Here is a 12,664-nt window from a genome sequence, read left to right as displayed (position 1 = left end):
TCAGGGTCCTCTGCAGCTCGGGACTAGAAACTGCTTTATCAAGCCCTCCTGATGATTATAATGGAGGCTAGAGTTTAGGAAGTACTTGCTTATTAGGGGATCTGCAACAGGTTGCAAGCTGGAATCATTGGGGGAACTTTTGGGAAAAACAGGTGTCCAGCCCCCTTTAAAAGGCCAAATAAATCAGGGATCAAAATACCTGTGTTTTGGAAGCACCCTAGGAGACTAAAATGTAGCCAAGATTAAGAAACACTACTGTGTAAGGATATTACTTACAGATATGTGGCCAAATTTCTACCTGAAACAAAGAATATTTAAGGGTTTTCCAAGAGTTGAGTATAAAGGATTCTAGGCTTTGGAGTCAAATGGAACATGGGCTTATACCTTTGCTCTACCACAAAGTGGCCTTGGACAAGTTACTTAACTGTCATTAAACAAGGGAAAAAACATGTATTACCTTGAATCAATTTGATGATTAAATTCTAGATCATACAAAGCACCTTGTGCAGGTTCCAGGACAGCAGGTGCCCCACAGTGATCTGTAGAGACCATTCCCACTGGTGGACCAGAGAGCATGCTGCAAGTCAAGAAAAGCTGAGGGCTAAGCTGCACCCCAAGTAGCTATTTGTAACTGCCCAGCTGGGGACAGAGATCTGTGGTAAAACACTCAAAGAAGCAGGAGTGAAAGAAAATCTTTTATTAAAAAAAAAAAAAAGGGCGCTGAAAACAGTTAGTCCATGCGGGCCTTCAGTGTCCTCGTGGTGATTTTGTCCTTCTCACTGCAGGGGAAGAAAGTCACAGAACATCTAAATCCATGAGACTGCAGGACAGACTGCAACAAGCAGCTGTCCTAACTCGGGTTAACTGTTTTGCCCATGCTACACTAACATCAGCTTGTTGCCCTGGCCTGTGGAAGGAAAGAGGAAGGGGAAAAGAGACATTTCTCTAGGTGAAGCCATCAAGAGCTAGGATGACTCGAGGCTGGAGTGTGAAGCACTCCAGAGCAGGGCGAGAGCTCCCCAGGCCTAGGGAACAAGGAATTGAGGAAGGAGGTATGAGGTGTTTCACTTCAATGACTACAGATTCTCAGTATCAGCCCTAATCTGTTTTTCACGGTAATTAAGCAGGTCATCCCATAACAAAAGGGTCCAAATGGGACCCTTATTCTGGGACTGTTTCCAAGGAAAGCTGTCGGGAGGGGTAGTACCTTTCACTTCAGCTAGTCAGATTCCTGGTGACAGCCCCAAACGAGGGAAAGGGTGCCAGTAAGGACTCTGGCCAGGGGGTTAGAAGGTGGTCACTGAGCTCGGTACACCACACAGGTGTGGCTTCCGTGCTGGTGCGACCTGGGAGAGGAGAGGAGGGCCCCAGGATTTATTCTGATCAATCTGCAGGAGCTCTGCACAGGTCCCTGAGATTTTGGGAACATTGTTCAGGAAGGAAGGAAATGTCTACTGTGAGCAAGAGGAGGTGACTTGGGGCCAGGGAGCCTCACCGGACAGAGGTTGGGGGAATCCAGGTAGGCTCCCAGCTGCCACCCTCAGGAAGCACAGATTTCGGCTATCTGGTGCCTGCTGCAAGAACCCTTCTTATTTCACACCTGACTCAGGGGGCTGGGAAGATGGGCTATTTGTGCAGGAGGGGAGAGGCACATGTCTGCAAGGCTCCCAGACCTCCCAATGCATACTCACATGATGTGGACAATGACTCCCATGCCTGACACCGCATCCCTGTCCACAGCATTCAGCATGGCTTGTGAGATGGTTTCAAACAGGTGCTCTGGATCCTGCCAACAGAGTAGCAGCCTTTCAATCCCCAGAACCTCAGACCTTCACTTGGTCTGGCTCCTTAATTCTCTTTTCTCTAGGCTCAAGGTGCCCAGCTCTGGCACCTCCTATGTCTGGAGGGACAGTTCCCTGGGTATGAGAAACGCCCTCAGCCCCTTCTCAGAAGGAAGCAGGGTCACGGAAGATAAAGTTGAGGCCCTGAACCTCCTCCATTAACCAGCAGTGTGACCCTGAGCAAGTCAGTGTCCCTCCACAAAGCCTCAATCCCTCTTCTGTAAAATGGGGAGAACAGTCCCCACCGCTCCTCTGTGCCTCACCAGCTGTCTGATGATCTCTCCTCCCACGTGGCTCAGAAGTGCCACAGAACCTAGCCTGTCCAACCATGGAACCATTTCCTACCAAGCCTCTCCCATCCTCTATATCCTCTATCTTGGTTGGCTTAGCTAGAAAACTCAAGTGTCCTCAGCATCTCCACCATTCTCACTTCTGTTTTAAGGGACCAAGTCCTCTAGACTCTGGCTGCCCTGCTCGCCAAATGCCACCTTCCTTGCTCAGGACCTCAGCACCTCCTGCAGGTGCCAACAGCCCACTGTACCAACCTGCAGGCCTCCGGCTCCTAGGGTCTCTTACTACCTTAGACACCATGTCAGAAGAAAAAAGTGCCAATTCCTTGGCATGCCATCCAAGGCATCTGCAAGTCTCATTCTGACCTCAGGCTCCGCCTTTCTCTAGCCCACATTCTGCCCACACTCCAGCAACCACAGCAAGCTCTCTCCAGTCACTCAACTCCCCACGCCCCTCCTGAACCTCTGACCTTTGCACAGGCTGTTCCTTCTGCCAACCAGGTCCTTTCTTCCCTCCTCTTCCCAGTCAGCTTCATTTTAACAGATAACTGGGTGTCTGTCTGGCTTCACTGGCTGCAATGGGCCCTGAGGATGGACTTCCTGGTTTCCCTGGAGCCTGGCAGAACTGGCATACCAGATAACCCTCCCTGTCAGGCACTGTTCCCATCTTTCCAGGCCATTTCCTCACACCACCACTCGTAAGACAGGTTCTACTATGATGCCTGCTTTACAGCTGAGGAAGTGGAGGCACAGAGAAGTAAAGTGACTTACCCAAGAACATAACTAATTTAGATGGTAGGTGATCTGGGTTCCCAACCCAGACAACCTGGCTCCACAGCCCATTCTGCTGAGCTGCCTCTAAATAATCCTGCACCCTGTTAAATCTTTATTCAATGAATGGATGTGAGAACCCCATAAACCCCACATGAGGAATTATTTGTCACTGTAGCAAATATCTGACTGAGGTCTCCTCACAGAAGGTGCTCTCTAGGACCCAAGGCTCTGGCAGATGAAGTTTCTGGACACCCTTCCAAGGCTCAACGGCTGTGGCTTTCTCTCCTGCCCACACATTCTCCCCATTGTTGTTGTTACTCTTTTGCAACCCCATGGCCTGTAGCCTGTCAGGCTGATCTGTCCACGCGATTTCAAAGGCAAGAATACTGGGGTGGGTTACCATTTCCTTCTCCAGGGATTCTCCTCATTACCAGTCAGGTAAACACATTTTCCCCTGATGGTCAAGGAGTGGGCACCTCAGAACTCAGCCCCACTCCACGCCAACAACTCACCATGTTGGGCTCCCAGAGAGACTCGCACATCCCGTACATTTGTTCAGTGCAGGTACCACTGACTACAAAGTCATCGGTCACCATGGGGCAGCCAATAAGGTCTAGAGAGCAAATGAAAGGCTTAAAGGTCTTCGGGTCCAATCCGGCAATGACCGGCTCCGTGTAGTAGGGCCCAAACCTGTGGGACCAGGAGCAGAGAGAGAAAATGGCACTCAAGGACATTTCCTTTCCTGTTTAGTCTATCCAGACAAGGCCCTGGCCCAGATCCAAATCCCCCTTCCCCTCCTCTCCTGGCATCTATAAATGCTCTAAGACTTCTTCTTTTCTCTGACTCTTCCCTGCTTATTCCCTCACCACTGACCCTCTCTTCCTCTTTCTTTCTTTGGGAATTCTGTTTTGTTTTTAACCTACTCTTCCCTATCCTCATCCAGGTCCTATCACCATTCAGTCTTCTATTTATGCACCATACCTTTACTCCTTTCAAAAAAGATTTCAAGCAGTTGGTAGAAAAACACTGAAAATAAAACTGAGCCACTAAAACATAAGCCATTTGCAATAACATGGATGGGCCCAGAGATGATCACACTAAGTGAAGTAAGAAATACTACATGGTATCACTTATGTGGAACCTGAAACATGACACACACACACACTTGTGAAACGGAAACAGACTCATAGACATAGAAAACTTACAGTTACCAAAGGGGAAAGGGAGTGGGGAGGGATAAATTAAGGGTTTGGGATTAGCAGATACAAACTACTATGTATGAAATAGTTAAGCACGGTCCTACTCTACAGCATTATGTTCAATATCTTATCAATATAATGGTTATTCAATATCCTGTAAAAAAAAAACACATGAAGTGAAGTGAAAGTTGCTCAGTCATGTGTGACTCTTTGTGACCCCATGGACTACACAGTCCATGGAATTCTCCAGGCTAGGATATTGGAGTGGGTAGCCTTTCCCTTCATCCAGGGGATTTTCCCAATCCAGGGATAGAACCCAGGTCTCCTGCATTGCAGGGGGATTCTTTACCAGCTGAGCCACAAGGGAAGCCCAAGAACACTGGAGTGGGTAGCCTATCCCTTCTCCAGCAGATCTTTCCAACCCAGGAATCAAACCGGGTTCTCCTGCACTGCAGACGGATTCTTTACCAACTGAGCCATCAGGGAAGCCCTTGAAAAAAAACCATAATGGGAAAGAATATGCACATATATATAAAACTAAATCACTCTGTGCTACTAGAAACTAACAAAACATTGTAAATCAGTTCATTAAAAAAACGTCTTCCTATGCACCACCACCAGCAAAAAAAAACCCTCCGAACAGAATACAAGACACTCAAACTAAACACAAAGTTTTGTTCTGAGTCTCCCAGCAGGCAAAGCAAAAAAAATACTCAGTGAGGTGGATTATTGTCATTGTCTGCCATCAGGAAATAATAGCTCATCAGAAACTTGTTCTAGACCTTGAGATCTGAGAAGAATCTATCTTAAGAGATCTTCATTTATTTATTTATTTTGAGAGGAAAATACAGTTGATTAGGCAGGAGACACTGTTAGAACACCGGGCCAGCTCAAGGGAGAGCTGACCCGTTTTGTGGGCTAGTAGCCAATTTCTATAGTCTCAAAGACAAAGAAACTTCCTGCTGGAAGGGTGGCATTAGGTGATTGGTTAGGGTGCTATAGAGTGGGTATTTTACCTAATACAGAGTCAGGGAGTTGGCTGGTTTAGGTCAGGGGGTCTCAAGGCAACAGCTGTTATGCGGCTTAGTCAATTCCAGAAATGACGTTGGTACAGGGCTCCACATCTGTGACCTTGGTATAGGGCTCCACAATCCCCACTCTTTCTATTTATGGGTCAAATCTTTGGCCCCTTAACACCCTGTTTGTGACTTAATTATCTAGCCCCATCTCAAGCCATGAGGACTCAGGTCACTGGGGAAAGGGGTGATGACTGCTCTGACATCAGGATGTCATAGGGTCCTGGGTCATCATTGGGATCTTTATATAGGAAATACTCAAAAAGTAATGGCCACTATCCTCAACAGAAACAGTAAGTAAACAGACATTATTCATGTCTTATATCAGTTCTCAGTAATATCCATAGGCATGATCTTAAGGTACAACTTTGTAAAAAATAATTCTAAATAAAAAATAATAATTGTTAGGTAGAGGAAGAGGTCAGAGTAGTACACTTTGATCTGGTATTTCTCCAACAGATCCCGAGATATCAAATTTCTCTAAGAAATTAATCTTGTATTTTCCTCTCAATAAACTGAAAATAAAGTTAAATAAGAATGTCCTGTATTATCTGGGTAACAACCTTAAAACTAAATACAACAACACAACTCAGGGCCTGTGCTTATACTTCCAGTCATGTTGATGCCAGGTACCACCTGAAGGTTAGTGTTTACCTTTTATTGGCAGTATTAGGGGCTCCTTCTTGTCTCACCATAAAGTTCTCAAATGTCAAAAATTAACATACCCAATTCCTAGATTCCATGTATTCCAGAGAATCTAATGATCATGACAGAATGAACTCTGGGGTAAGGATGGCTCCTGGCTGGGAGACTCCTGGGCACACATTGGTAGCATTAATTTTGTTGCCTGGGAGCAAGTTTATTTGCTGTTTGCATTCCCTGCCTTCTTCTGAAGTAGCCCTTTTTCTTTCTTATTTGATTGTTAGGCCCAGAGAAAACATACCCCCCAAAATAAGGATACTGTCCTACAAATAAGACATGAGTCAGCCAGGGGGAATCTCCTTCCTAGGTATGTTCCCCAAGTCCCAGGCTACACTTCTACTCACCGTTTCTCGTACAGGAGGTTGGCCACCATGCTCATGAGGGTGTAAGGTTTGATCTGCCTGCCTTCCTTCAGCTCATACAGGTTCAGCCGGAACTTGAGGCGCTGGGCACTGTGGTAGAAAGAGAAAGTGTGTTAGCAAGTAATTGCTGAATGTCCCCTGGTGTCCACCTCATGGAGGTCAGGAGGTGCCTAAGGAGACACATAAGCCCAAACCTGCCAAGAGACTCCTCCCCATCTCCCAGTGATTTTCTTACCAGAAGTCTAGCCTCATGCCCACTTTGAGGTTTTGTCCAACACTTCTACCTGTAAACATGCCACTCTGCTAACCTTCTTCCTCATACTTTTTCTGAGGTGAGAAAAGGGGAGTAAAGAAGTGGGTTCCCACCGCACCCCACCCCCTCAACACACTTTTCTGAGGAATAGTTTATACAGCACACTCTGACCAGGAGCCTGAATGCAGACGTAGTGCGGCAGCTTACAGTAGAAAGAGCAGCAAACTGAGAGAGCTGACTTGGGCTAAGTCTTCCTCTTCCCACTTAATTTTCCCATTCCTAAGGTGGGGACAAAGTAAGTCATTTGGCAGTGAGATAATGTATGAGTGTTAATAAACAGCAGCAGCTGCACTCATGGACTGAAAGACACCTAGGAAAATAGGCCACGCCTCCTCCAGTGCCATCTCAGAGCCCAGGGATAGGCCCTGCAGGAAGCAGACCAGTGAGAAGACTGCTGGAAGCGGAGCACTGGGTCACAGGACGCCAGAAGAAAGACACAAGCCTAAGCTTCATCATACAGTGAGGAAAATGAGGCCCAGCAAAATTAGCGATGACTGCCCACAAACATGCAAACTTGGTGAGAGAAGCCTCCTGAAGAAAAGAAGATAGTGTGAGGCGAACAGCTGTGATTAGAGACAGGAAGACTAATGGGGGCCTTCACAGCGACAGGAACACTAAGCCATCACTCTCCAGTTCCACCAGCACTGGGATAAAAGGGCTGGTTGGTTCAGATCTCAGGAAGAATATCCAAGTTACATATATTCTTGAGACTTTAGGAAGATTTAAAGGAAATGAGAGGAAAAAAGTCCTGACAAGCTCCCATTCACATTTGTTGTTGTTCAGTCGCTAAGTTGTGTCCAACTCTTTGTGACCCCATGAGCTGTAGCACGCCAGGCTTCCCTGTCCTTCACTATCCCCTGGAATTTGCTCAAACTCATGTCCACAGAGTCAGTGACGCTAACTAACCATCTCATCCTCTGCTCCCTCTTCTCCTTTTGCCTTCAATCTTTCCCAGCATCAGGGATATTTTCTAATGAGTCAGCCCTTCGCATCAGGTGGCCAAAGTATTGGAGCTTCAGCTTTAGTATCAGTCCTTCTAATGAATATTCAGGGTTGATTTCCTTTAGGATCAACTGGTTTGATCTCCTTGAAGTCCAAGGGACTCTAAAGAGTCTTCTCTAGCACCGCAATTCAAAAATATCATATCAGGAACTATCAATCTTCTAAGAACTATGTCCAAGAAGTACTGCTTCTTAGGCCACCTGTAACCCCATCTTCCCTCTTGAAACTTTGACCCTGACTCTCTTCCTCTTGTCTCTCTTCTTACCCCACTACTGAATATACAGTTCAGCTCTCGAGTTGTCACTTATTTTTTCCCTCTATACATTTTGTCTCTCTGTAATCTGTTCCCATAGATTTAACACATCACCAATGCCTATCCAGCCCTGAGCTATAATCTCAAGACCTCAACTGCTCACGGAATGTTTCTACTTGGCTTGGCTTGTCACTTCAAAACTGGTATCAAAATCAAAGTCATCACCTTTCCCCTAAAACTATTCTTCTCAATTTCAGTCAACATGCTCAAAACATAAATCATCTTTGAAACATTTCTGGATTGCCTACATGTCAAGTACTAAACTAAACACTTAACAGATAAAAAAAGACAAGAACCCCAACCTCAACGCACAACTCTTTGGCCTCACAATATCCAAGTAGCCACTGAGGTAAGTCAGCAACAACTCTCAGAAATGCCTGCTTTTCCTTTCCTACCACACCACCCCATTATGACCATAACCCTCACACCTCACAGAATCACTTATTTCATCTCCCCATTTCTCCCTTTTCTCACAAAATCACTGTCAACTAAACTGCTACTCTAGCAGTTAAGATGCACCAGCTCATTGTGGATTAGTTATCTTTCAATATGCCTGCCTTGTCTCCCAACTAGACCACCTGTAGTTCTTTAGGGACTGAGCATGAGCCTTAGCCTCAGAAATTAGGATCCTGGGAGTCATGCATTAGCTTACACCTTGAGCAGTCAGACTCTCTGATACCTTGTTTCCTCATCTGCAAAATGGGAGAGCAACATGGTGATGTATGTTCTTAAGAGGATTAAAGTCCATGAAGATAAGGTGCTTTCCACAGTATCTGGCTCAGAGTAAATGCTAACCTGGTTAGGATCCACTCTATCGTTTACAATGTTCGACAAAGTCTCAGATTCACTGGTGGTGTTCAGTAGAAGACTGACACCCAGGCCACTCATCCCGCTAGGCAAGGCTAGTCCAAGAAGCGTGGGTGTGGGTGGGAACCCCCGACACTTACACTGTCTGGACGTCGGTGGCAAGACCCGCCAGGCCGATGTACAGTCGGTCGCCCATGGGAAAGATCTTCTGGAAGTCCGTGGTCACCATCTGGGCCTGGATCCCGAAGCGCCTGTCAGCAGCGATGGCCACACAGTTCTTCCCCTTCATGGCCATGACGGCCCCTCCGTTATAGGACATAATAGACTGAAGCAAACAGAGCGGAGGGGCTCAGCTTGAGGGGCAAACAAGGCCATAGCACCCGGCGCAGCCCCTGATTCGCAGGCTCCTCTACGCACCGTCCTCCACTCTGGAGGCGCCTGGACACCCTGAACTCCAGCTCTGAGGTTAGCGCTGTGAGGCTGCGAGGAGCCCCATTCCCCGCCGCGGTCCTCACCAAGGTTCGCTCCCCCTTCAAACTGAAGTGGCTTCCTTCAATCGACCACCAGGCCTCTCGACCTCCCAAACTTCCCATGACCTCCCCTGCCCATTCCTCTATTCCTACCCCAAGTCCCTTTTCTTTGCTCCCTGTCTCACCATGATTGCGGTGTGTTAGGACCTCCAATCGCCACAATTCCAGCAAAGCTGCTAAGGGCCTCACTACGCAACCACCCTCGCTGCTTTCTCGCTATTGGCTGAGAGGCCGACCCTTCCGGAACATTTTGATTTTCTATTGGCTGTGCATCTTTGTCAGTCATCAGTACAGGAGTTTGGTTGAGAAGCCACAACCTAGGTAAGGAAAGCGCAAAGTGAAAAGTCACTGTGAGTGCGGAAGAGCTCGGCGTCGCGGTGCAAGCTGGGATAGCGGTGGACCCAGTCTCTGGAAGCCAGAGACGCCGGCCGGAACCTCTGTCCACGTGGGCTGGTGAAACCCGAAATAAAGGGCTTTGGCTCCAGTAAAGGGCTACCGGGTTGGTTAAGGGCACGCTGTGCGGTCGGGGATACTACTCATGAAGCTTGTTTCATTTATTCATTCCAGAAATCCTTACATCTGTTGTATGCCAGGCACCATGCTAGGCACTGGACATGCACTGAACTAGAACAGCGTCCGGTCTTTGGGAGGCACCCGTAAAGTGCCTATTTACTGTTAGGAGGGAGAGGGGCGCTGGGAGGGTGTCGCAGATATTCTGCGGCTGCAGGGGTTGGGCTGCAAAGGGAGCATTTGGAAGCTGCAGGTCGACTTCACGTAGCCTCATTATCAGATCACCCTAAAGAAGAACGTTTCGGACTTCCCCAAGTCTAAGATCTAGACGAAGCAGGCGACAATTTCGCCAGCCCCAGCCACCCTCGAGCCAATGCAGGGAAGGCTGAACGTCCCGCCTGCTCCCATCCCTAGATCGAGACCCTTCCCTTTCTCCCTTGGGTCTGACTTCTTTCGTCCCGTTATGGAATTTGTTTAGAGTCTTCCGCTGTCGCAGTCTCACGCCCATTGACTCGGCTCACCGCCACTGCAGTAGTTATCACAGTCTCTGTGGCGCAATCGGTTAGCGCGTTCGGCTGTTAACCGAAAGGTTGGTGGTTCGAGCCCACCCAGGGACGTCTCCTTTTTCCCACCATAAAAAAGGAAAATCTAAAGGCATTATTCACTCAACCGCTGTAAAGCCAAATTTTGTATTGAAATAGCAGAGACAACGCTTTTTCTATAGGAAATCAGAGGGTCATTGTGATTGAAAATTCGTTGTTCAGTTAATGACAGGATTTCTACAGCACTTCCCTCCTCCACCTATCTCCAACCCCGCCCCCAAATTGGATTGCCGGAAAAGCAAAGACAGGTTTTTGTCTCACCGTGCAGTACGTTTCAGGTTGCATTTTTCGTCAAGAGTAAGAATAAATTTGCAGTGGAGATCGGTCAGTTTTCCACTGTCTGCCTCTATTGATGTTACAATCTCGAAATGTTACATTTGGAAAGGAAGAAAATAGCGCGAGAGACAAAGGCAGTGACAAATTGAGGGAGGAAGAGAAAGGTGAGAAAGGGAGAACACGGCTGTGATATACGCAGAGAGAAAGAGGAGACGTGACAAATAGGCGTAGCGGAAGGAAGACCTGGGCGAAACGGAGAAAGGGAAAAGACTCAATATGAGAAGCATGAGAAAAAGGAGTGGGACATCAACAAAACAGGTTCTTTTTCTAGAAATACAGAGAGGTGGGGAAGAAGATGGGGAAATAGAAGCAGAATCTAGGGACATTGTTTTGGGGAGAGAGGAGTTAAAGAGCACAGTAAAGATAGTCATAAAATGTCTAGAGGAGCTGCTCTCTCCTAACATTGTCATCCTCTTCCGGATCTTATCACCACAGTATCTCTTAGTATATGTGCTGGAAATAATTACCTAGATTCCAGAGTTCCTGCCCTCCAGAAGCTTTTGGTCTAAGACAGCGACTCTTCTGGTGAAGAGTCTGTCAGCTGGGTGACCTCCTGAGATATTACAACTAACACAATCGAGGGGAAGCTTTGGCACCTCATGTCTGCCAGAGATGCATCCCTGGGCTGGGAGGGGCAGACTCGGCTTGCTTTTAGGAGGCGCTGTCTCAAGCAGTTCCCTTCCACATTTGGTTTCTCCTCAAGGTTGGGCTCAGAGGAGGCCTCTTTTGAAAACCTTCAGTGCTCATCCACCCTTACAGGGGGAGGGAAGGAATGGCAGTGGTAGGTGGTAGCAGCAAACCCAAGGGATACACAGTGCCCACAGAAGCTAACAGGACAGGTTATGTAACCCTCCAGCTTTGCCCCTGGTGCTCTGTGAGTGCCCTGTGGGCTTAAGCCGGGCTCATCAGCTTTACGTCCCCTGTGCTTAGTGCAATATTTGACAGTGGCACATGACAGGTGCTTTTTGGTTGGGAAACCAGAGAACTTCAGAATTGAGAAGGGTTTGGTCAGAAGGTTCCCCTGATAAGCCAGAGAGGCCAGGGATGTGGGGACTGGAAGGGGACTGAAGTGATTAAGACGCAGTTGCAGTAGTAGTGGGGCTTCAGCATGCTCCTTCTGTCTTGTGGTTTGTGACTGATGCTTAACAACTGAGGAACCAGTGAACGGATTCCCAATGAGCACAGTGGCACCCTGGGGCAGCACTCCAGGATTAAAGGACCACAGTGGGGACTCAGAGGGACATCAGCCTACTTCCCCTTAGCTGATAGCCTCCCACCCTCATCCAGGCAGCCCCTGAGTGCCCCCTGTGGATCATGGGTGAGACGGAGACCTTCGCGTAACCCCTACAGGTTTCTCTCGCCCGGGATCTTCTAGCTTGAAAGGAGTCGCAGATCAGGAGTCCCAGCTGCTCTCCCCTCTGGCAGGGTGACTGAAGAGGATTCCCGAGTCTTCCCGGGCAGAGTCCACGATGCCCGCAACACACCTGCCCCAGGGACAGTGGGCGTGTCCACGCCAAGAGCTCCCTTTCAGTGAAGGGCGGGAACTCTTGTTCTCCCAGCACAAGGAGGGAGAGGACAGCAGGTGATCGAATCCTCCCCTGGCCCTACTCCCAAGGGTTCTCAGACCACCCACCCTGGGCGGAAATCTCTCCAGCCCTTCTTCTTCCCCCCGCCCCCGCCCCCACTCGGTGGGTGTGGGCCAAAGGCTAAAGCTGGGGTCACTTGGAGGCCAGTGTTCACAGGTCTCCTGGTCACTAGCCAAAGGGTGAAAGCATTCAGTCCGGGGGCCTCAGCTTCCGATCTGCCTGGACTGCCAAAGAGGAGAGAAGAAGGAAGAGGCAGGCGGGTCCGATCCTTGCTGAAGATTTCGTTTCCTAATTTCCTAACTTGAGCCACCCACCGCCAGTGCGCTTAATGGCGCTTCTGGCCGAGTAATCGAGCTCTTTGGAGCGACTGACATAATGACCATCCCTAATAAATCCTGAATAACGAATACGCAAATCGACC

At 48.3% G+C, this 12,664-nt stretch overlaps 1 protein-coding gene and 1 non-coding gene across 2 annotated transcripts; one reads left to right on the top strand and one right to left on the bottom strand.

Annotated features, from left to right (window-relative positions):
- PSMB3 (proteasome subunit beta 3) lies at positions 683 to 9,449 on the bottom strand. The gene is made up of 6 exons (XM_005693727.3): positions 9,335 to 9,449; positions 8,820 to 9,004; positions 6,227 to 6,334; positions 3,418 to 3,595; positions 1,692 to 1,786; positions 683 to 779 (listed from the first exon to the last, which is right to left on the bottom strand). Exons 1-6 carry the CDS (start codon positions 9,335 to 9,337, stop codon positions 731 to 733), a joined length of 618 nt encoding a protein of 205 aa, XP_005693784.1. The 5' UTR covers positions 9,338 to 9,449; the 3' UTR covers positions 683 to 730.
- Positions 10,263 to 10,336, top strand: TRNAN-GUU. Its single transcript has one exon. It is a non-coding gene; the product is annotated as a tRNA-Asn (tRNA).

This window comes from Capra hircus, chromosome 19 (assembly GCF_001704415.2).
Source record: "Capra hircus breed San Clemente chromosome 19, ASM170441v1, whole genome shotgun sequence".
NCBI lineage: Eukaryota > Metazoa > Chordata > Mammalia > Artiodactyla > Bovidae > Capra > Capra hircus.
The sequence above is the reverse complement of the archived record's forward strand: the minus strand, read 5'-3'. Positions and strand labels throughout refer to the sequence as shown.

Bases quoted from the DNA above. Each gene is read 5' to 3' on its own strand.
- PSMB3 (XM_005693727.3), bottom strand. The intron at 6,335-8,819 runs GTAAGTGTCGGG...TTTCTACCACAG, and splicing joins GCCACCGACGTCCAGACAGT to TGCCCAGCGCCTCAAGTTCC. The intron at 780-1,691 runs GTGAGTATGCAT...CTTCCCCTGCAG, and splicing joins GGAGTCATTGTCCACATCAT to TGAGAAGGACAAAATCACCA.